This window comes from Aedes aegypti, chromosome 2, assembly GCF_002204515.2.
Source record: "Aedes aegypti strain LVP_AGWG chromosome 2, AaegL5.0 Primary Assembly, whole genome shotgun sequence".
Lineage (NCBI taxonomy): Eukaryota > Metazoa > Arthropoda > Insecta > Diptera > Culicidae > Aedes > Aedes aegypti.
In genome coordinates, this window is record NC_035108.1 from 83,910,408 (window position 1) to 83,936,724 (window position 26,317).

The 26,317-nt window shown below is 37.5% G+C and overlaps 2 protein-coding genes across 2 annotated transcripts in view; one reads left to right on the forward strand and one right to left on the reverse strand.

The window, feature by feature from the left end:
• The window catches only part of LOC5568314 (cap-specific mRNA (nucleoside-2'-O-)-methyltransferase 2), a 51,100-nt gene that overhangs the window by 15,589 nt on the left and 9,194 nt on the right, over positions 1 to 26,317 (reverse strand). The window lies entirely within an intron of this gene.
• Positions 1,981 to 20,614, forward strand: LOC5568315. The gene is made up of 2 exons (XM_001652142.2): positions 1,981 to 2,150; positions 16,963 to 20,614. Exons 1-2 carry the CDS (start codon positions 2,086 to 2,088, stop codon positions 20,564 to 20,566), a joined length of 3,669 nt encoding a protein of 1,222 aa, XP_001652192.2. The 5' UTR covers positions 1,981 to 2,085; the 3' UTR covers positions 20,567 to 20,614.

The window sequence follows — 26,317 nt, forward strand, 5'->3', positions numbered from 1 at the left end:
ATGAACGTTTCAAGACAAGCTCTCCACTATATCTGCTAGCAGTCACCGGTCGTCGATAGACATTTCGGTTCTTTTCTGGTAAAGAAAGATCCGATTGTATGCCAAAGACTATGGCTCATGCTTTTCGATACAACTGAAAAAACAAGAACTCAGTCGTCCCATGAACCGATCCGATGTGCAACTTTGGTTTGAACCTTACAACTTGTGTTGAACCACAAACGCGCTTCGTCTCTGTACCAGTTATCAAACCGAACTCGGTACATGTGTACTTCGTGTCAAACTTTGGTTCAAACTTGGGTTCAAATAATAGCACAAAGCATACAGACAGAGAACTGTTGAAATACACGCGGATAAACTTCTACGATCATAAATGAAACTTCTTGGTTCAAATCGCAAGACCATTGAGGCTTGAATAAATGGTTCATTTAAGCAGATAAATTGAGATCAATACTTTGAATAAAATTTAGTGGTAACTTTATGAAAAAAAACAAGGATTTTACTATATCAAACAACAAGACACGATAAGTAGAAATTGATAAGCGTGGATATCAACAATTTTCTGTCTGTCCATTTGTGTCATCGTTCTTAACCTCGGATGCAACCGAAGATTTGCACCAAAATGTGAACCGCGGTTGCAATCGAGGTACAAATGGACCGGTTTTCGAACCGGCGTTTGCACCGATGTTTACTTTACACACGAAAACAGAGTACAAGGAGAGTACCGAAACCGACTGAACCAACGTGTTCGGTGTTCGTTTGGGAAGACTGCAAGAACTACACCCAGCACCAAATAGTATGTAACTATGAGGCGGACCGGAAGATTTGATGAGCAATCTCCACCAACAAGATTGTTAGTTTGAAATTCAACCAAAATTTTGGTTGCTCCAAACTAAGGTGTTTTTTATCCGTGTATCTAAAAAACTCAAAAACTTGCTATGCAGTTTGAAAGCGCGCATAATTTTAATTTAGGACTTATGAGAGACAAATGCCCATCCTGGGTAAAAAAAAATAGGACTTACTAGTCCAATTGCAAATTAAGTTACTCAGGACTTCGAAAGCAGTCTCAATCATGAGAACGTTTGCGAAAATTCCTGGGTGACTGATTTTGAAGAAGTGAGAACTATTACTAAAAAAAAATCAACACAAGCCCCTGGCGATGATGGAGTTTTTTACATCCTCATCAAGAAACTTCCAGAGAGTAGCTTATCAATCTTGGTTTTAACAAATGTTTTTGAAAAGTCATTCTTGCACAGAATGATGGTCCACATCAACGAAAACTAAATGCTGTTTATTTAAAACTTTCAAGTAAACATGTTGTCACGATCCAATAAATTGATCAGATGAAATAAGTATCTAGGGTTCATGTTAGATAGAAAATCACATTGAATGCCATCAAGCCAAATGTAACAAATATATAAAATGTCTATATCCACTTATTAATAGTAAATCAAAACTTTGTCTTAAGAACAAGCTTATCTTAGGTAAATATGCGAACAAATTGAACACCACTGCATGAGTCACAGTCTCACTTGCTTGTGTATGAATGGACGCCGGTAAAGCTACAGCTACAAGCTGATTTGCAGAGAGGGAGAGTCACTCAGAACAACAACCTTCATAGAGCAAGTGGGGCCAAATTGATAAACGTTGCAATGCACTTGTAGGCGTCATCTGCTACGAATTGTTTAATTCAAAAGAACTGACAAAATCTCGCATAATTTCAGATCTCTTCCTAAAAGCCATTGGTAACCAAGTGTGTAGCTTGTTCTTACTCAGCAAAAGAATGGATTTCCACGTTTTCCAACAATGCTACGATGAAGACAAGATCCTCGCCTACTGCGAGAAATTGTGTATCAAATATCACGTAACTGATACGTCTCAGCCTATACTCTCTTATAGTTGTAACACAGAGCCAATAATTTGTCAATATCACTGCACATTTCTTAGTATTCATTCCAAGTTGAAACGATGAGCAGATGAGTTCACCAAACAGTACTGCTTCTACCTTCATCGCGACCAGTTCCGGCGTTTGGCTTTATTCGTTCACACATTTAATCGATTGCATTAGACTGCCGCACGTTGCCTACAATGTATTTCAAGAGTTGCGAAATGGACGAATCGTTCGACCGGATCGTGCTGACGCTGGCCAAAAGGTATTACAGATATATTTGTGCTGTGAGTTGTATCTTATCGGAACTCCTGTGAATGTGAAATGGATTTAGATTTCGATTGATATGACCTGTGAGTGGATGAAGTCATGCATGTCTTGAGGTAGCAATGTTTATTTATTTCACGTGAATGATAGGATAAACAGTTGTGTGTAGACAGAGTTTCCCAATCAATGGGATTATACTGCCCATAAATGCATAACAGTCCCACGTGAGTTTTCGTCAATTTTTAGTTAGTTACGGGAAACTTCATTAAATTGTATGTACTTTCATGGTATTATAAGAAAACAGTACATTTGTTCTAGAAATGTGAAAAACAACATCGAACTTGGTCTGTCCCACGTTACTAATAAACGCATGTCAGTCTCGCGACTTGTGTGATAAGGACTCGCGACCAATTGTGTTAATAAGGATGTCAAGTAAGGGAAATATATTTACCCACAATTTGTCCCCTTAATGCTACAACTTCTTAGAGTTCAATTTGTCGAAACATAAATCTTAATTAAATCTTGCAGATATTCACAGATCATAAACGTGTGATTTTTTCTTGTACTTGTAGCGACGCCGCCGTCTTTGAACATCATGGTTTGCTCTCGTGAATCCAATGCCCAGAGCACCGTGTTGAGACGAATACGGTGGTCCTTCGAGATGTTAAGCCCGCAGTTCATTATACACCCATAATCGACAAGCATTAGTTGGTGTGATGAAAGGCGCTTATTGGTGACGGTGTATCTCGCTTTCAATTCTTTTTTTGTTCTCTTGCGTTTTTGGCGAGTTCATCAATGGCCGTACAACTTCCGTCTGAGTCCATTTCATCAGTCCCCGTCGCATATTCAGTGTCCTCCAAAGATTTCAAATAGCTTACCCAATGTTCAGGGTACGCCTTCGGTGGAAACTGAAAGGTGTCGTCGCCACCAGCATTGCGGTCACAGCCGTCCTTATTGTTGAAGCCAACGAAGTTGTCTTCAGAGCCCGCGTCATTGTCCAACGGGTCGCCATCGGCCAATATCCTACACTCATCCTCGGAACTATCAGAAGTACCAGAACTTTTCAAATAATCGAGAGCAAACATTTCCGCAACTTTTAATGTGGACACTAAACTGTCAAAACAACAATAATTCACATGTGAAGACCGATGCATCATAGTAAGCACTGATACCGTTATGCGTTTATTCTCGTACATTTTCCCGCAAATTAATCAATTATTTGAGAAAATTAATAAACAAAATGTATGTAATACTGTAATCAAGAGTTCATTGCACCATTTGAGTGCAAATTTGGGTGCGAAAACATCTTTTTTTCAACTTAATTGGAGTAAATAGAGCAAAAAAGTGCTCACGACTTCTATCGCGTTTTTCTTAGGTTCGTTGTTTTGCTAGTGAGACTCGTATGCATTTATGGGCAGTATAGCCGTTACATGTTTGCACAGGAGACAAGCATATCCAGTGTCGCATAATTAGAAATAAATTCACACATCATACAGAAAAGAACATTGAAAAATTTAGTTAGAAATGTTGCTGAACTGTCATTATTGTTCAAAAAGCATAGCATTGACAAAGATACCTAAACATTTTTATTTAAATTTGATTATCATGATTGGTGTTGAAATACTCAAGAAAAATAAAAATATTCTACAGGGAAGATTAAAAAATGACGTCCATAGTTTTTTTTTCGAGATTTCTATACCTCCTCCTCTCTGTCAAGCCTTTTCTAATACCTTATTTACGTACTGTCACACTTTCGTATAACCAACAACCTAAACGCGAGATATATACAATCAATTTGATTCATGTTCCATCTTCTAAAACATTGTAGAGTAAAAGCACCGGTTTTGGCTAGCGTAAAACAAAATATCAATAAACATTACATGGGAAGCCGTATTTATTCTACAAATATGTCAAATGCATGCTTTCAGTTCATATTATGTGTGTAAAATATCGAATCTGAGCTAAAACCATTATTTCGCATTGAAAATATCATTGGTCAATATACCAGAACCAGTTTCGGCCAGAGACTTAACTTCGTTTCCTAAATTGGCCAATCACATTGATTTCTTATGAGAGTGGTCGAACAGAGTGTCTACTCGTTTACTGAAATGAAATTCCCTGATATTTCCAGGTTTTCTCCAGGTCTTAAGAAATAATTCCAGGCTCAAGAAAAACTCTTAAATACTAATGGTTATCAAATTATTCAATTTGAATGAATTTGAATTCATTTCTAACAGTAGGTCTTAAATGGCTTCAAAACACTTGAACAAAGAACAAAGATTTCTTTAATTCTTTAGTGGTTATTTCCAAAGGAATTCCCCCTACAATTTCATTCTAGAACAGGGCTGTTAAGAATCATGACCGGATTGCGACACTGACGAAACCAGTCTTCTCACTCCGTCAGGTCGCAATGACGGGGCTCTCATGAGAGCAATTGTAAAGTTGTTTTGCTTTTAAAATTTCTATCTAATTTTGGAAAATTTCGAGAAGCGAAAGTGTTTGATAAGTAAAGTGGATATCCTTTCATGATTCTATCGATATAAATTACAATCATATCTGATAATGAAATAAATATGGTCTAGTTTACAATTCCGTCACAAGCCGTAGCGAAGGTAAGGGCTCATTCATTTATTTCATAACGCTGAAAATGACCATTTTTGACACCCACCCACCCCTTCGTAACGCTTTTTGTATGAATATTCTACAAATTTTGTATGAGCCGTAACATTGTGAGGACACCCACCCACCCTCTTTAGCGTTATGAAATTTGTGAATAAGCCCTAAAATGAAGGAGAATTTGAAAAAAGCTTCTGTCATTGTCTCGCCGTCCGATGACAGTGAGAGAAGCATCTATGTAAAAGTCGCGCGACACCTTCTATTTTAATTGACGCTTTTCAGCCCTGTTCTAGAAACCTCAAGAATGCAATATGGATTTTTCGAAGGAGAACCACAGAAAACACCTCAGAGATTTCATTAGGAATTCCTCCAAAGATTCTTCTACAAAGTTATAAGTCCTCCAGACTTTTATGCAATGATTCTTTCATCGCTTTCCATCGCTCTCAAAAATACCCGTTTAGAACATTTCAAAAACAGTATCTTCTCCAGAAAGCACCTCTGGGTCTTTCTTAGAATCCCTTACAACATTGTTTTTCAGGATATCTTTAACATTCCAACTTGAAAATTTTCTATGGATACTTTCTGGATGTACCCTAGAGATTCCTTCTAAAATTTCTTCAGAAATTACTTTAGTAATTCTTTGAGATATTTCCCGAGTAAGTCTTCGAATATTTTTTTCATGCATTTTTAAAATAATATCTCCAGAGAAATATCATGAAAATTTTACAGAAATTATTAAATAATTTTTTGATAAAAACCTGGACGAGTAATATTTTAGAAGAAACCTAAAGTAAACTCTGATGAAGCTTGTGTAAGGTTTAAGGTGAAGATGAAGCGAAGCCAAAGTTCAAATTTTCAAGAGCACGGATCTGGAGAAGCAAACATCCGAACGGATGTTCGGTCCTCCAGATCCGTGCTCTTGAAAATTTTAACTTTGGCCTCGATTCAACTTCACCTTAAAGTACATAACTCTTGATGAACAAGGATCCCTGAAAGAACTCCTGGACACTTGAGGAAGTTTTAGAAGATTTCCTAGATCAATTGTTAAAATCTTTCTCTTCCTACCGTTACGTTCCAACTGGGACAGAGCCGGCTTCTCAGCTTAGTGTTCTTATGAGCACTTCCACAGTTATTAACTGAGAGCTTTCTTTGCCAAATGACCATTTTTGCATGTGTGTATCGTGTGGCAGGCACGAAGATACTCAATGCCCTGGGAATCGAGAAAATTTCCTTTACGAAAAGATCCTCGATCGGCGGGATTCGAACCCACGACCCTCAGCAGGTCATGCTGAATAGCTGCGCGTTTACCGCTACGGATACCTGGGCCCCAATTGTTAAGATATTGAAAACAAAAATCAATCGAATAGCTTATCCTGTCGGCTTTCTGAATTCTAATTCCATAACATCGGAAGGAATTCCCAAAGAAGTTTGTATAAGAATGATCTGAGTAATTACTGGAAAATTTGCAGTGGTGTTAACTGGTGTGGAGCCTTGAATAAACTTTAGAAGATTCCAAGGGTATTTTATTCGAAAAATTCATTCGAAAACGTTTGGATGAAATGCTGAAGAAACTCCTAGAAAAAAACCTCTATGAGCATTATGTTGAATCGACGATCGAGCTTATTGGGGAATCCTTCCTTCCTAATTCCTCGAATAACCCCTCGAGAAACTGTTGGAGCGATTCCTGGAAGTAACCTTGGATGAACTCTAAAGGAAATCACATGAAAAAGCTTAGGAATTCTTGTGGGGTTGGTAAAATATCTAAGCGAATTACTTCAAAACTATGGAATATATCTTTGTGGGTTTTCTTGAAGAAATTTCTGTATATGAATCTTTGGAAAATTCTTTAGAACAAAAACTGGAGGAATCGATTGAATCGATTAGTGCATAGTTAGGGATAGTTTTCGAAAAAATAAGTCAAAGAAATAAATGAAGAAATTACGGAAGCACAATCTGGAGAAATTCCTCTAAGCATCCTTCGGAAAGTCGCTGGATGAAATTCTGGGATAATTGGTAGAGAGAACTCTATATACAAAAATAAAGAACATCTTTGAAAGTATTCCAGATCAAATCTCTTGGAATTACTGGGATATTTCTTGAAGCTTTTCCTCGAAGGATCTGAGAAAAAAAAAATCTAGATGAGCCTGTTGAATAGTCGCATTATAGTCTCTGAATGTTACTGTGTATAATTTTGCATCAGGATTAACTGCAAGCAATGTTATTCATTATAGTGATTTTAGAGACCATTTTGTTCAAAATATTTTCCTTCAAAAATAGAAAGTTTTTCAAGACTTGCATTGAAATAGACACCCAAAAACCTACCATCTCTGCAAAGGACATACAGTGGGATTCCGTTTTTGGCATGCTCCATTTTTGGCACCCCCCGATTTTGGCAACAAAATGGATCCGTTTTTGGCAACATTTTTGAAAACCTTTAAAATTTGTAAACTTTTGTAAATACAGTACTGGACAGAATAAAGTACGCACTGGCCGTTTTTTCATACAAAATGGTCAAGTTTAGAGGCCTAAATCTCGGTTTCTAGATGTCCGATTGACCTGAAATTTTCACCGCAGCTTAAAAGTAACTTCAAATTTGCTAGTCTATAAATTCAGAGTTTTTCATTAACAAACTTTTGAGTTATCGCAAATCTGAAATTTTGATAAAAATGACAAAATTTTGAAATACAAATAAATTTTAATGGAAATTTTTAGAGCAATATGCTCTTCTGCAAAAATATGCAATTTGATAAGACACACAGAACATCATTTTTCGATAAAATTGATTGTGTTCAAAATATTTCCAAAATAAAATCATGCCATTTTTTGTAAATTGATAAATATTTAATAATTCATATGATTGTGTTTCAAATACTGTGATATTTCAGGTGGGTAAAATTTATGTTATATCTGAGCTGTGGTGAAAATTTTAGATCAATCGGACCACTACAAGCCGAGATTGAGACCTCCAAACTTGACCATTTTGTATGGAAAAACGGCCAATGCGTACTTTATTCTGTCCAGTACTGTATCTGTGTGTTTTTTGTGTTAGTCATTTGAAAAGCAAGTTAGCTTCACGCTTGCCGCATTCCAGAGCTTATTTTTTGTTGATATTCCTTAAATTGCACCAACTGCTAGTATTACCGTACGCGCCTATTTACTTCTAAATGGTCGTGTGTTCGCACCGTTTCATGATGTCATTAATCTCTATGAGTATCTCAAATAGAGTTCCAATATATTTTCTCAGGCATTCACGCTGTATGACCAGCCCACTTGAGTATGTTGGTAGATGATACACATTTTTCTTTGAATTTGGAAAAGCTCTTTTGAACAAAGCACAAGCATCGACACAAGAGCAACAAAAAGTCTATCAATTTCTATCATATATTTCATCTCGCCTCTTAAGCTCATTGTTCCATTTATTGTGGAATTATATACATAGCGTATGTAAAAGCATCCATAACAATAGAAGTAAACCAAGCAAAAAGTCGGGTCTCTTAGCTTTTTATGGAATTTCATAAAATAAATTGCGTATTTCAAGCAAATTCGTATTCAGAAGTATCTCATAACTTTAATAATACTTAGATAAATAAATGGTTCACAAGCTGCTTCTATACGCTGTTTCACCACCATAACACATGCAAACACAGTCGCAACTGAACTGCATTGAATACGATAGAAAATATGTATAATGTTTGACATTTGAAGAAACGATCCAATGTTGCGCAGGCTGGAGTACAGTACGAGCCATATCAAGATGTGGGCCGCATGAATCAAAATGTTCCTAACGATATCCTGGTGATCCTTAGCTATGTCTAAGAGTTTTCTTACTGGATTCTAGAGAATCCTTACGGCTCCTATATTCTTCTGGGAATTTTCAGCGGTTTTTAGAAAATACTGAGCGCTGGGTATTCCTATCGGACCTTAGGAATTTCTTGCGTGATCCTGAGTAAACATACTTAGTAAGATCTCAGACGTCCTGTAAGTTTCTAGCGGAATGATGTGATTTTATAATTATATTCTGAATATTTCTTGCAAAATCTTGAAGATTTTGAATAGGTTTCCGGCGGAATGTAGAGATTGTTATTGGTATTCCGGGAAATACTTGTGAACTTTTAAAAATGTTCAGGCATATCGCAGCGGAATTCTGAGCGGTACCGGGTCATTTGGCCGAACGCCATTTGGCCGAAAGGGTCATTTGTCCGAATGTCATTTGGCCGAATACCGTCTGGCCGAAAATTAAAACAATAGGGAACTTTAACAGTTAGCATGTAATTCAAATGAATTTCATAGTTGAATTTCGAAGGACAGCATATTTTTGAAGAAGAATTAATCATCATAATGAGCTCTTCAGTCCAACAACAGTCAGAGTTGAAAGAAGAACATCCTTAATGTAAGCAACTATTCACTTCTCTACTAGCCGCAACAGCTGCCAGTAGAGGTTTATCTCATTGTGTATGTAATCAACTTTTGACAGTGACTAAAACGGTTTACGACTTACTCGTCCTTCTGCAGGATCGGTTTGCTTAGATTCCCAAGAATCGTACTTAGTAAATTATTTCATAATTCTAGCAATCAAATTAACATGCAGCTTTTGCAAACACGAAATATTGGCTTATTCTTTTGACAACGTAGAAACAGTTTGCTTCTTTGACGTGAGTGTACGCCGAGTCATTTGATTTACGGCTTCACGCAAGCAACGGTAGCTACAGAGTTCAGTTAACGTTGTAATCTCAATTTTGGAATAGAATAACGTCTCTAATAATCCTTGTGCTGTTTTGAATAAGACGCTATGAACGTTTATAATACGTGCTTAACGCATTAATTCCAATAATTATGAAAGAACAGGCTTTGGTAAAAAGAAGGAAAAATCTCATATGAAAATATAAGCAATGGTAAGGCAAATAATTATTATATTAGTACAACTACGAAGAACTGCCGATGATTTAAAGAAGGCAACATGCCTAAATTATTGCCAATAATAATGAGCAATACGTTTCTTTTTAAAGAACAGCCTTTTGTTCTTCTTGTTTTTGGCATTAAGTCCCAACTGGGATAAAGCCAGCTTCTCAGATTAGTGTTCTTATGAGCACTTCCACAGTTATTAACTGAGAGCTTTCTTTGCCGATTGACCATTTTTGCATGTGTATTGTGGCAGGTACGAAGATACTCTATGCCCTGGGAATCGAGAAAATTTCCAACCCGAAAAGATCCTCGACCAGCGGGATTCGAACCCACGACCCTCAGCATGGTCATGCTGAATTGCTGCGCGTTTACCGCTACGGCTATCTGGGCGTCAATCTTTTAGGGTTCATTCAAATATTACGTAACGCAAAATTTGCCAATTTTAGACCCCCTCCCTCTCCCACGTAACAGCTTTTGTATGGAAAATTTTATTTTTTTGTATGGACCGTAACACTTTGTAAGACCCCCTCCCTCCCCCTGTTGCGTTACGTAATATTTGAACGATCCCTTACATTAATCAATTACCAAGCATACAAAGGTATCGACCGTGATAATTTTATTTTATATATCCATCTAGTATTCATTGCTTCCTTCTCCATGCTCCCTCTTACTTCCATGCTTACTCTTACTTACCAAGTTTTAATCATGCAGATGTATAACCTGCAACAAACCGGCCTTTTTTCCGGAACTACGAATAATCGATGATTTACTTAATGATTACTTAATAATAAACATATGGTAAAATATTTGAAAGCATTTCACGGAAAACGTCCAAGTTTATTAATGAACTGAACCGTTCAATTGGGTCCTAAAATGTTTAATGAATTCTTGTTATTATTGAATAATACGAAAGAGCATGTTCTTGCAACTACTTTAGCAATTTTCCAGCTCAAATAACGGCTATAACATATTTAAAATGTATTTTTAAAAATTGTTCCAAATATGGACTTTGACACTTTTTATCATGTTGAGTTTAAGTCAAGGGGTGTGACAAAATCTCAAAAACAATAAAAACAATGTTCTATTAACTTTAACCAACGAAAATCATTTATAAATTGAGTAAACATGTGTTTTTAGCCTAAACTTAAGCGTTTGGTATCAATATTAGGACAGGGCTTTAGGACCCTATTAGCATTTTTAAGCGAAAGTTTTTATATTAAATAAAGTTTGCAAAAATAGTTTCGAAATAGTTAATCGTGAACATATTCAATTACTGTTTCAAAATTATTTCCCTGAGTGTGGCCAAAATTCCCTGCGAATTCCAGGTTTTTTCCAGGTTGAATGAAATTCCCTGAGAATTCCAGGTTTTCCAGGTTTTTGCAGGGTCTACCCTGTCAAATTAGTAGTACCCTGGCCAAATTAGGTGTGTGGGAGTTAAAATTATAAGGAAAACTAATCGTTTTCCTTACTTTTTCAATCAATTCGGATGAGTAAATGAATGTAGCTCTATCATATGAAGGTGTTCTACTGAACACAAAAGATTTCATGCTGATTGGCTATGTAAAACGGCGTATAATCCACTATGGCCACAACTGGAGTGTGGCCAAAACCGGTGCTTCTACCCTACAGTCGAATTTCGTTCGGTGGGCTATACTGCCATGAATCGCAAGTCAGCCCCATCTGCATTTTCGTCAAAATTGAGTTGAGTTCAGTTTTCAACATATATTCCAATGCCCTTTCAGCTACACTAATGATACAATATAATTTGTTCGAAAAAATTAAGGAAAAACAACAAGTCAAATTGTCTCATAATGAAAAGTAATCGTATATCAGTCCCATTACAGATTTCCGTACCGTGTAACACAAAAAAGAGCGTTGTTCCGATCATCTTTATATTTTTCTCAAATAGATATCATAGTGAAAAGCAAATTGTGAAAGTTCCATCAAGATTGGTACACGTTCGAATCTCCTGGATTTTTTTTAAATATTCGTATGGAAAACAAGTTTGCAAACTTCTAAGTCGATTTTCTCAATGCCTACTTTTACAGATGGGACTGACTTGCGATTCACGGCAGTATAGCCCGCTTAAAACGAAAACAAACGTCACTTTTTTAAATAAATCTGGATTTATCAATGTCGGTAGCCCTGAATTTTTATTGTATTCGATATTTCGACAGGATGGATTTATTGAACAGAACAGACGCTGTTTTGAGCCGCCCCTAACATGGAGAACCGACGCTCTGATAAGCTACACCCTCAGAAGAGAGGAGCCCCCCTTCCCTGTCAGCATACGACCAAGGTTCCACCAGGGTTGGTTACCCGATCTTCCCTACGGTTACTCGTATCCCAGGCGGCACCACGGGGAGGTAGGGATAGGAGTTACTGGACAAGAGGCTAAGGACCACAAATGGGGTCTATTTTATACCTGCAGGTACGCGAAGTACCAATGGTACGCATTGTCCAGTCATTTACCACCATCATTTACCAGTTTTTTTTTTCAAATAATAAGAAAAAAATGCAGATATGCGTGTAAATCTAAGGTTGGTTCATTAGATTACCTTCCCCGTAGTGTTCCGATTAAATAAACAATCAAAATTTACAGGATGATTTTGCTGCCTATTGAATACCTTGCATGTTCCGTTGTCCCTCCAGTAACAGAAGCCTCATTTTCTCGACCAGCTAAACCTCGAGCAAATGAGAGTTTAATTAATGATTCGACCGCTTCAGAACATTTTTGATATATTATTTAATAAAATGTTTATATATTTATAAAAGTCTAGTGTTAATTATTCTACGCAAATAGTTATAAAAATTATATAAAATTTTCGTATTTGAAAAAGAGTAAATTTTACTCTGTTTCTCAAATAATTAGGTTGGCAAAGTGGGTAAAATTTACTCGTCGATCTGACGTACAGGCCGTTTACTCTTTAATGAGTAAAGGCCCCTTACTCTTTTTATGAGTTAAACTAGTTTATTTCAAAGTGGGTGAATTTTTACCCTTTAAAGAGTACTTTGGTCTTACAGTGTAGGTGGGTTACTGGTTTAGTGCAACGAAAGAGAAAGCTAACTGTACCACTGTTAATTACAGGGCTGATAGCGACTGAGTGCCTTTAAAATAGGAACTTTAGAGACGTGATGCTTGAAAATAGAGACAAAAAAAAACTAATAGGGATTTAAAAAAATCAAACAGGAATCAGAAAATACAAGTTTTATAAAAAAATTTAAAAAAAAAGACCAAAAAATTTTTTTTTTGTTTTTATTTTTTTAAATTGTATCCTTAACGGACTTCTTAAGGAATTACTCTATGAAATCGATTCAAGATACCTTAGAGAATTCAACAAGGACCCTGAGAATCCACCATTAATTTCTTCAAGAACTCCTCAACAGTTTCTTTCACGAATTTCGCAATAAAATTCTGGAATTCAGCGATTCTTCAGCCGATTTTCGTCTAGGACATTTTCAAAGTAATATTTTCTCCAGAGTTGTCTCCACTGGGTTCTAGGATTTCATCCAGAAATGTTCAGTTTTTTAAAGATTTCAACCAAGAAGGATACCTTTAAAAGTTACTCCAGAGGTTCTTCCTATGATTTCTTCTGAGAGCCCAGCAAAAATTCTTTGAGAAATTTCCAAAGGATGTTTTCGAAGAAATTGCAAAGGAATCTTTAACCTTTCGGTCGTCGCGCGAATTTTTGTAACGCGAGTAGTCGCGCGTTGTACTTTGTACAACACCCTTGGTTTTGCGAATATCTCAGGAGTCTGACCACTTAGATAGATGACGTCTTCGGCAAAATTTTTCAGTAGCTTATGGGCTATCATTATCATAGCCAAGAAATTCGGGATTTTGCCACTAGGCGGCGCTAGTGAGCATTAAGCTTTTGTTTCCTAGATCTCATGATCCTGACCACTTAGAAAGATGGCGTCTTCGCGCAAAGTTGTTCGGTAACTCATGGACTATCATTGTTTGAGCTAGTTGATTCAAAATGTTGCCACTAGGCGGCGCTAGTGAGCATAAAACATTTTTTTCGCAAATATCTCAGGAGCCTGATCATTTAGAGAGATGGTGTCTTCGGCAGAGTTGTTCAGTAGCTCAAATTCTTTCATTGTTTAATCCTTAAAGTTAGAGATTTATTAAAATAATGAGCTTCTGAACAACTTTGCCAAAGGTGTCTGTCTAAAAAGTCAAGATCCTGCAGTATCCGCAAAACAAAAATTTCATGCTCACTAGCGCCGCCTGATGGCAAAATATTTTATTTCTTGGCTCAAATAATGATAGCCCTTGAGCTACCAAACTACTTTGCCGAAGACACCATATTTCTAAGTGTTCAGGCTCCTGAGATATCTGCAAACAAAAGTTTCATACTCACGAGCGCCGCCTAGTGGCAAAATTTTAAATCAACTAGCTCGAAAAATGATTGTCCTTAACTTACTAAACAACTTTGCCGAAGACGACATCCTTCTAAATGGTCAAGATCCTGAAAAATCTGCAAAACAAAAGTAAAACTTCCATGCCCACTAGTGCCACCTAGCGGTAAAAATCCGAATTAAATGAGGTACCATCAGATAGCGCTTCACCTCCAGAACAACTTTACTAAAGACCCCAAGTTTCTATATCATCTGGACTTCGAGATATGACGATTTCAAACTGTGGTTTCCTCGAACCGTACATTGTGCGTTCATTATTATGCGACTTCCATGTACATTTGTTGATTTTACCGTATTATAAAGGGTCATACTGTAAATAAAAACTGTCGAGTATTGTTCTTAAGAAGAATCTTGAGGAAAACATTTTGGTTTGGTGTCGATATATATCTTTGTTGCAGAATTATAGCATATAAATCACAACTGTTGTACAAAGTACAACAGCGCGACAGCCCGAAGGTTAAGACATTTTGAAATCTTTGAAAAAAAACGAATGTATCGTTAGCAAATTATATAGTAATCTTTGATAAAACTTTTGTAGGAGGATCGCTAAATAAATCTTACTTTTGAGCAAGTCTACATGAATTTGTAAGACAATTCTTGGCACTTTTGATTCACTTCGGCAGTGGAGTTTTTTGGAAGCTACAGAGCTCATATTTGGCCATAATATGCGTCGTAATGGAGCGCTTCTTATTGCAAAGTTTCAGACAATTCGGCCGAGAAAAACCCCCATGCCAAAGTGAATCATGGAAGTGCCCAAGTGGTTCTGCACCTATTGAATAGAATCCCTGAAGAAAATTATGTAAAAATGGTCGGAAAAATTGCCGTAGTATTTGCTAGTGTGAAACCTCAAATAAAATATTGAAGAATCCATGAAGATTTTACTTGGAAAATTACTCGACAGTTTTTGGGAAGAACTGCAGCAGCAATGCGTGGATAAAATGTTGGAGAAAATTGTAAATCCATTTTTTGAGTAAGTCAATGATGAATCATTGGTCGAATTTATCGAGTTCCTTAATGAAGGAAAGTAGATTTCCTTCTTGTAGAATTCTTCAAAACACATTTGATGTGCCGTGCTTGATTAAAAGAAAGGCTTGAGAATCAAATGTTACGATTTTATACAACTAATTTTCATCACTAGGTAAATTTTAAGCTTTGAAAAATTATGTCTGATACAATTTTTCCGATTTCCATCTCATATTCCTGATTTTCCCCGATGGGATCAAATTCCCGTCTTTTTCTCACTTTCCCAGGAATTGTTCCAGAATTCTTCCAGGGAATATTTAATAAATTCAATTCGATTTTTTTCTTGAAGCGTCTTCAATTTTTTTTTAATTATTTCTCCATTATTATTATTATTTATTTATTATTTATTATTATTATTATTTATTGTTTATTTATTTATTATTATTATTTATTTATTTATTCTTCTTTGCCTTCAACTTAATGGTTGCACAGACTGTAGCTTAAATTAATTAAATCCTACTTTTAAATGTCGTCTTTGTTATATTAAAATCGAACTTGTCATGCACTTCATTGAAATATCTACAGCAGCAGCAGTTATCTTAGTTATTGCTTCGATCACACCTACGCAAATTTCTTTAGGTAGGTAGGTATATCGTCCTAGGGTTTTCAAGCTATTCCTAGAAGAAATCCTGTTATGTTGTTTTCCAGGGATTAGATGTTTTACTTTTTTAATCATTATCCTAACAATTCATCTACAAAATCCTCCAAGGGAGTCCAAGAGTTCTTTCAAAGATCCTTGAAGAAATTCATCAGGAATTCCATAACAAAAAAACTTAGAATTTACAATTGGATTTCTGTTAGAAATACCTACCTCCCATATTTTTTTCAAAACTTTCTCTAACAACTTCTGAAAAAAAAATCAATGGCAATTGCCAGCAGACATCTCTGAAAAAAATCCTACATAAATTCGTTGAATATGTGGGGTAGGAGTCAGGAAATTTCTCAAAGATTTTTCGAAAGAATTCCTGAAGGAACCTTAAGAAGCATTCCCGGTCTCATTTCTGAACAAGATATCCTTAAAGAAATTCCGATTGGAAATCTTGAAGAAATCCTGAACAATAATTTTGGAGGAAATCCTAGGAAATGCTCGGAATCTGGTCGATTTGTGATTCAATTTGCTGTGGTGATCTTCAGAAGTATCGGTTGTACCGTAATCCGGGGCAAATTGATCACTATTTTACAATTTGTTGTTATGTTATCTTTTGGAATTCGAACATTGTCAAATTTTGGACAAAATCAGTATTTCACAGATCTCTATTAGATTATGTAATCTATTTTTATGGAACAAAATTTAACATTTCATAATATTAATTTTAATATAAAAAAAGAAAACGACTCTGTGGCGAAATTGATCACTATATAACAAAACAGGTTCTAGAATAAAAACGTCGCTATCTTCTAAATTTGAATTTCCTGAATCTAAAAAGTTGTCGAATTTCAACTCGTGTGTTTGATCATTTCATTGCATTTCAAAATTGAGCTTTGTAAATCTGCATGATATGCCTAATTATAGGCAATTTCCTTGAAACAAGTACGGTAATCGAGAATAAACCTAGAAATATTCGGTTTTATGAGCCAAAACTATTCTTGTAATGCTGTACAATTCTAAGAAGAAGTCAAGTAGCACACATATAAGCTTACACAAAATTTGTAACACTCATTAGCTATATTTTCAATATTAGTATAAGTTATTACTCAGATGGATTACTTCTGAAATCAAATCCGTTTTTCAAAAGCATGGTGGACATTTGTTTCAAATGTCGGTCTCTTTTCATACAGTTCAATTATGCCAAATGTTTTTAGGCTTTGATTTTTGTAAAATAATGTATCTCTTTTTTTCGTTCCAGATTCGCTAAATACTCCAAATATTTCTACGTCGAATCCGGCATCGCAATACACAAAGATTTCCATAACTATATCGCCATATTCCATCAAATCGAATCAATGGAATCGCAGTTGACCATCGTAGAACATCGTTTCAGTAAGGAAGATTATCGACATGTAACATCCAGGGACGATATTTTTGCAAAACTGCAGCAGAGCCTTCCCGAAGGAGTACAGCCACCTGTGCATACTAAACATGTCCTGATTCTTGCAAATCACCGAGAAACAATCACCGAAGACGACGTTGAAGTGGTAGACCAAAAAGAACTACACATGGAATATGTATCGGGCCATTCCCAAGTGCTACAGAATGCCTTACGAGCGGCACGACTTGATCAAGAATTCGGCGCTCAAAACATCTACGAAATTCTCCTCACTCACGAAAACTCCGAAAAACCTTTGAAAGAGCTGTTGATCTCTGAAAAATCCGAAAAATCCATTTCCAAAGGCACATACTACAGACTAGACCCCATCGCCAAGAACGCCATGCCCCTCATGGAGCTCTACGAGAGTCCCCGAGGCACCGAACTTGGAGTGTTCCTGATTCGAGAGGCTCCGCGCAACTATCCACTGATAACTCTCATCCAACCGGTTCGGGAACTCTCCGACATAACCGCCCAGACCCGATTCATCGTCAGTGACGCCGTATCGTTCGAAGCCGTTTGCGAACGATGTCCGACAGCCCGCTGCCATGAGGTCATCTTCCGCGAAGACTACGGATTGGTATACTGGCAGCGAAGTTCCGGCCCTACGAATGATCTGGCTCCGTTCTTGAGCACTGCAGGTGTGGACCACTACGAGCTGTGTATTCCCCCTTCCCATTGGTTGAACGTGATTTACGCCGAGCGAACTTCCGGAAAGACCGAGTTCTTGAGATTTCTTGAAAAGGAGTTCAGAAGAGTCAAACCTTTCGGATGGGTTCGGATGGTTGATGGTGAAGAATTGAGAGGGATTGTTGAGCTAACGGTGCAGGATGGGTTGATCAAACTTGGTGGGGTTCATACGGATCGAGAGTTGGAAGTTTTAAAGATTTTTATGAAAGGCAAACAAGACATGCTTCTGTTGATCGACCATGTGGATCATTTGGGTAATGAACTAGTACGATTCTTGAAAGGATTAGAAGAGCTTGAAGGAGCTGTAAAAGTTTGGATTGCTGCAGGACCGAAGACACGAAATACTATCGAATCGAACTTCCCGATCGTAAGACATGAATTTCCGGTATTGGATGAATCTGAGCAAGCAACATATCTGAAGATAAAGATACCAAATGCTCCAAACGATCAAGTGGAAAACATGCTGGACTCGGCCCGCAAACAGAATCTCTACGACGCTGATGGTCATCCCATAACACATCCATACACGGGAAATGTATTTCATCTTCAGTTGCTGGCAGATGTAGGTCTAACTGAAGATCAATCGAAATACGAGCCTGAACTGCTTGAAGCATTTGTAATGAAGCATTGTCCAGCCGATCGATTGGAAGAGATCGAGAAAAGGTGTTACGAAACAGTTGTGAACGATCACTGCGACCCGGAAGTGAAACATCTGTGTCTGTACTCAACTGTAGTAGAATACTTGGCGGCGAGATACCTCGCAAAGCACCACGAATACGTATCCCTGGAAGTTCTCCGCAATCACAAATACTTGGGGAACCTGCTTGATCGAATAATAACTAAGAACTGTCCACTTTCTAGATCAGTTCTGAACAAGAATATTGACGAAGTGCGAGCGAATCTTGATCAATACGAAACAGCAATAGACGTCCTTCAACGAACGCCCCTACATCTGTGCCATGAGGCTCTACTCATTGCGGAAGTTCTAATCACCGCTGTTGGAATCAACCTTGAAGCCTGTTGTCTCCTATCGAACTATACCCCTCTTCAGATGGCAGATGAACGTCAAGATTGGCAGCTAGTCAATTTGTTGATCAATAATGGTGCATCTACGAACTTCCAAAACCTTCGCCTTCGCATGATGCCATCTGCCGATTTGACAAAGGTTCTCAATGACTGCATCATGTACAATTTTCCGGACGTGATTCGATGGATTCTCGACAATCGCCCGGACATTCGGATAACACAATCAACTATCTACACGATCAGTGTCTACGAAGAGTTTGATCAAGAGTTAGCCTTCCGGATCCTGGAATTGGCATACGATCAAGATCTTCCTTCACGGGAAGCTCCCTATCGCTATATGTGGGGTAATACGGCACTTCACTTGGCAGCCTACAGCAATAACTTGAAGCTGTGCCGATTTTTGGTGGAAAAATTACAGTTCGACGTCGATGCAGTGGATTACAGCCGTAACACAGTTCTACACGAGGCTACTGACGTTGCAGTTGTGAAGTATCTACGGAGCAAGAGCGCCAAAAACATTGATCAAGATACGCCGATGGATGAAGGCGAATCGAACGAAGCCCCGCAAGATCCACAAGAATCGGTATTTTTTAGAGCATGCTATTCGGACAATCTGGATTTGGTTCGCAATGAAGTGGAACGTGAGGGATGGGACCCTTTGAAGCAAGAACATGGGACTTATGGGCTTATAAGAGCTGCTGCATGGGGGAGTCTTCCCATTGTCCAATATCTGTACGATGCTGGGTTCCGTGATCACTTGGACTTGGAGGATGATACGCACTATACGGCTTTAGCGACTGCCGTACGCTTCGAAAATCTTGAAGTAGTCAAGTTCCTTGTTGAAAAGGGAGCAGATACTAGTAAAATATTCGATACGCCTTCTAACCGTGAGCTGTTGAAATTCATGATTGATACCTTTGATTTCAAGCCGACTGTAAACTTTGAAGGTCTAGCTAAACTGACTATCGAAGAGCTACGCGAAACTCAGTTCGACTACTACACAAAGGACGAATATGGGAAGCTTTTCCTGCACTACTACGTCGAGTTTCACGATAATCCGGAAGTCTTGCGTTTCCTCCTAACCAAGTATGACAACGTAGACTTGGAATGTGAGGAAACTGGACGAACAGCGCTGCATGAAGCATTGGCAGCGCATAACCCGAAGTTTGTAGACGTGCTTCTGGAAGCTGGGGCTGACTATCGGAAACGTTGCAGTAAAAGCGGACAAAGCGTTTTACACTTCGCAGCATTGGCTCAAGATCGCCGTCATCTGGATCTGTTCCTAGCTAAACCTGACATGGATATAGATGACAGGAATAACGAAGGCGAAACAATTATGTTCTTACTGCAGGCGGGATCATTTGCACTGTATCAATATCTAGTTGATCGCTACGGCCTGAATGTGAACGCTCAGGATAACCTTGGTCAAACCAAAATGCATAAGGCGATCATTTCTCAGAGCTACTTCAATTTACAGGATTTGGAAGTACTATTGAGAGAAGTTGGTGCGAATCAGAACATAACCGATCACACGGGAAGACTTCCGCTGCATTATGCCGTGGAGTATGATAACAGTAAAGCTGTTCGCCTCATGCAGCGTTACGGTTACTTGGGGCTTCATGTGAAGGATCAAGATGGCAAAAGCCCCTGGATGCTGGCCGAGGAACTCAATCGTGATGATATTTTGGAGATTTTTAGAAGTTTGTAGTTTATTTCGAAGTATTATGTATGAAGAAATAAAAAAAACATTCAATAACTTTCTTCAATTTCAATTATTCCGAAACATCACTTATCGCATTTTATTAAGAAACATTTAATACTTCTTTAAGTTTTAACCTTAACATTGTTTGAGCTCTAGTCATCTATTAAGTTTTAACCTTTTTCTTGGAATTTCTTCAGATAGTTAGCACTCCATGCATCTAGCATTCCGAAGGTTTTTTTTTTCCAAAATTTATTTCAAGATTTTAGATTTTTTCTAGATTTGAACCAGTATCTCATTTTCCTAGGAATTCCCCCAATTTTTTTAAGTTCTTCTGCCCTTTGCTCTCAACAAGAAACTCCTCTAAAAATAGCTTCAGAATATTATAAGGATTCCATCAAAATTCTTCCTGAAAATTATCATAGACTTTTGCAATAAATTTATACATTTAGTCAACCAGTGGTTCTCTCATGGATTTCCTTCAGAGTTTCAAACATTGCTTCCAGTTCTTTTGTAAATTCTACAAAAGTTCACGTTGAGAAATTTTTCGAGAACTCAACATGTATTTTTTTTAAGGATGTCTGTAGAAATCCTGGTATAATCTCTTATGTAACTTTTTGCAAAATACTTAATGAACTGCTGAGAGGATCACTCAAGGTATTTTTGGACCGCTCTTCTTCACTCTGGCTACGCACAGTGGCGGTCTTTCATACAAAGGTCGGACAAAACCTCAAATACGTCCAAAATCGCTTGATAATGGTTATCTATTACCTATCTTGGATACCTGACATCATCCCGTTGGAAATAACTGTCACTGAAAATTCGATTTTTCAGTGAAATTTGACAAAATTATCTTTTGCATCCAATCGAATAAAAATGCTATTATTACAAAAAAAATGGGTCGTAATGCAAAAATTTGTGCATAAACCTGAACTAGAGATACACATTTAAGTTACTTTCAGTAAATCCAGTAAAGTTTCAAACGGGTTATTGCATATTATACTCATTTGAATGATGAAATAGATAAATAATAATGAAAAATGAAAATGGAATTACACCTCTAGGGGCAAAGAGGGGCAAGAAAAACTGTTGCACTTTAGAAAGTATGAATGATATGCTGCTTCATAGTGAGTGACTCATTTTACCGAAACACTTCACATAAAGGGGGCCTAGATAGCCGTAGCGGTAAACTTCAGCAAGACCAAGCTGAGGGTCGTGGGTTCGAATCCCACCGGTCGAGGATCTTTTCGGGTTGGAAATTTTCTCGACTTCCCAGGGCATCAAGTATCTTCGTACCTGCCACACGATATACGCATGCAAAAATGGTCATTGGCATAGTAAGCTCTCAGTTAATAACTGTGGAAGTGCTCATTAGAACACTAAGCTGAGAAGCAGGCTCTGTCCCAGTGGGGACGTAACGCCAGAAAGAAGAAGACTTCACATAAAACGGACGAAGTTTTGAAAATTTTACAAAATTTTGGAGAAAGATTGCGATAAACATTTTTTGCTACAAATAACAACTCAATGTGTTGAAAATTATGTAATCATAGGCCAATCAAAGGCTTGAAACTACGCTTTCAAATGAAACCTATTGAGATTAAATCGGTTATGATTTCGTTGAGATACGGCTGTTTGAAGTTTGATAGGTAAACCATGGTTGATGAATTTTAAGCAGTCCAATTTTGCTGACTTTGCCGCACTTACGATGCTGCCAAAAATCGAAAACAAAACAGATCACTCTTAAATTTTGAGAAACTGTCACTGAATGATAACGAAGTTTATAAAAAATATTAACTAGTGATTTTGAGAACATGGATTTTTGAGGTTTTGTCCGGCCATGCGCCACTGTGCTACGTCCCAAACGGGATAGAACTTGCTTCTAAGCTTATCTGCTTGTACCTCATAGCAGTTCCACAGAATTGCCCTTATGAGGTCTTGAAAGATTGCTAGATAAATTATTGGAAGAACTACCGAACAGAATACTGGACTATATCATGCAGGACCCAAGTAACCATGGAGCATTACCTATATTATTGCTTTCATAGAGCAGCTGCTTTGCCGTAAGCCTACCATTAAAGTAGTTTAGAAGTGGAAAAAGGCCCTGATATACTCGACCTAATGCAAGCAATTCATAAAGAGATATTAGTGTATTGACACATTTGTAATGTAGCATTAATGCTCTTTTGCTTGACAGCTCTTGTAATTTGTCGAATGAAAGTAATGTCACATCAGTATTGTTATTATGCAGTAGAATACGTGCAATGTCATAATGCTTGGTGTTACTTGGGGATTTTCTAAAGGAATTAGGGGGAGATCCCCCAGTGCCGGACAGCACCCAATACCGGACAAAGTCGAAACATTGAGAAATCATGGTCCAATCAAGAAGGTGTATTAGTAGAAAAGAAAGCTATTATGGAGACTAATGTTTGCGTAGAATAACACATCCTTGAAATATGTTTGAAAAGTTTGAAAATCTTTAAAAAATTGACGTATCCCCTTAATTTTGAGCCTATTTAGTAATTATTTTGAATAAGAAAAAATACTTTGGATCACGCAAGTATGATCGAAAATAATCCTAATTTGATAGTATGAATGTATTTTGTACCATAATCGAACTTAATATGGACAAATTACAATTTTCGTTAAGCACCTCCTGTCCCTCAGTTTCGGACAGCTTGATTTGTTATATGATATCTTTGTAATTATTGCGTCAGTGTCTCAAAATACTTTCATTGTTCATGGGTTCAGTCTATCATGGTATCAAACATGCAATAAAATTAGTAAGAATTAACATTCAGAACAACATCGTAAAATGTGCTATTTTTCATCATATATGTTTTTGATAGGCATCTTGCAAACTAAGAAAAACTCAAATTATTCTTGTAAATGATGCAAATGCATTGAATTGGTAATTATAAACTATTCCTATAGTGTACACTTTCAATGATGTTCAAATTTTCAGATTTCGAGGCATTTCTAGATCGTGTCCGGTATTGGGTGCCACCTTTCAAGATCGATCAATTTGGTACTAAAATACATCATCAAAATGTAATGTCAAAATTCATGTTTATATTTTCAAATTTATTTTCCATAAAATCAATATTTTTCGAACTATGAATTTAGTGGCTTAAGTGTCCGGTACTGGGGGATCTCCCCCTACTGAAAAACAATGAGTGGAAGCCAAGGGGACATTTTATAGCTCAATACCTACCTAAATTAAATTAGGTCTCTGAAGAATCCAAGAAGAATTTACTGTAAAAAATCACTCAGAAACTTCACGACGAAATCATAATTAAAAAGCTTTTATTGAGCAACCGACTTATGTTCCGTAACCGGTCGTTTGAGAACGTCGTGACCCATTCGGAGCCCGTACTGTACAAATCTTGGCCAGCACGACGTTCCCGAGTAGTGTGTGGTCTTTCAATACCTAATAAATAATGCGCTCTCGGCTAGGCATCGCATACACAATAGAAAGCGTTGTGTTTGGATGGGCATTTAATTCTTCCGGAAGAGGTGCGCTTCGCGATAGAGAACCACGTGATTATTGAGTTGAAATCGAATTCATGTTCCCGCATAGAAAATTACCGTACTTAAAATATACACAAACATAATGTGAACGTATTCAATGTTGTTAGCTTAGCTTAGCTTAGACTGACTACACATATCAATGGTTGCTATTCCGTGATTGACCGAAGTCAGTGAAAATGCACAAAGAATCAACTAGAAGTTCAGCTGGGATTGGCCATAATCTTCTTCAGTGTGCATAATTCAGTGCCTCTATTTATACAAGGTCAATAACGGCGCCGGCCACGTCCTTGCAGTCAGGTGGGATTGAGGGAAGGAATGTTAGTGTGTAACCTTTGCTATTTGGAGACCGTGTTTGCCTCTGCATCTCCACAAAGGTTACTGGGAGGGATGTTTGTTAATGGGGCGGATCGTTGGGTTAAAGGATTCACTTTGATAAGCGATTAAACCATGATAAACAATGATTTGTGAGATATATTAATGCTTATACGTAAATATAATTGTTCATATAATTTCTATGTAGAGGAAAATTATGCCGACACTTGAGGTGACGAACCATTCAAAGTTTGTTGAACAAATACCTAAATGTAACATTCCTACAGCTGTCAGTACGAAAGCATGTGTTATTATATTTTACTCATTTGAAAAGAAACAAAAGACTCAATTGGTTGGGACATCATAGAACACTCTTATTCTTATGCCGACACTTACAGTGGCGAACCATCCAAAGTTTGTTGAATAAAGTGAACCTTTCGCAAGTCTACACTTGTAGTGTCGAACCATTCAAAGTTTTTTTAATTACAAAAATAAAGGTATATAAGGGGTGTTCTGAAAAAAAAATGTTAAACATAAATAAATCATGAATCAGAGTTTGTGTCGACACTCACAGTGACGAACCATCCATAGTTTGTTGAAACATTATATTTACATCCCACCATTGTAACGATTAACTGTGCAGTCATACATATTTTATAGATTAGAAATAGTAGCATGAAACGAGCTCACCAATTGATCCGTTATCCTTGACTGAGCAGCCACAATCCACTTTCAGCTTCACTCGTTTGCTCGGCTAGCACTCAGAAAAAAAAAATAGGCGCGCGACCCGAAAAAAAACACGGACGACAGCTCGGGCTTTCTTGACGCACTGCCCAGGAGCAAGCGTCAAGGTCGTCGAAAGATCAAAAAGAACGAACCGATCGTGGCACTTTTTAACTTACTCCAACCGAACTCCCCGATCACGCCACTTTTTCACTTACGAGATCGACGCGCGACATGTTTGATCCTGCCCTCGTCGCTCGCTCCGGCAAAAGCAAGCGTCAAGGTTGAAAGATCAAACAGAACTAACCGATCGCGGCACTTTTTCACTTACTCCAACCGAACTCCCCGATCACGCCACTTTTTCACTTACGAGACCGACGCGCGACATGTTTGATCCTGCCCTCGTCGCTCGCTCCGGCAAAAGCAAGCGTCAAGGTCGAAAGATCAAACAGAACTCATAATGTGAACGTATTCAATGTTGTTACCCATTAACGATATGTTCGCCTCACAATCTCAGCTGTACGGTAAGAGAGTTATGTAGATAGCAGTGACTGAGGTTATGACATCGAATAATGTCTACTTATTGTAAAACAATTTCCCATATGAATTACCATAAGTGAATGTTATCTAACCATAATAGATACCCGTCCTGCGTGGCATAAATATCAAACATTTGATAAGGGCTCCAAAACAAAACGTTTACAAATTATTTTACATGCCTAATTTAAATATTGGATACTATATACATTTGGAAAGTTCCATTTGTTATGTTTCTCCATCAGAATTGGGAAACATAGCTATCGATAAAAATCCTTTTCCTTAAAGAAGCATTTTCTTATTCTCAGACAAAAACTGACAATAAGGCTATCCATGAGGACTTTTCGTGATAGGACTGACAGGCAAAAGTGTGAATACAACCGAAATGAAAGAGTAAACAAATCATGCGAGTATTATCGGAGCTTTACATTTTCCTTAGTAATCGAAAAGTCACTCCGATCACGAAACGTCAAAAGCACATGGTAAACAAAAAAACAATTCCCACAATTTGATTGAAAAAAAAACGTAATGAAACCGTGAAACATAATCCTGATATCAAACCTCAGGTAAGTTCTTATACTTCACAGTTGAAGAAATGAAATTCCTCTGATGATGAAAATAAAAAAAAATCTTATGTTTTGCAGCGGGCAGCAGACCAGA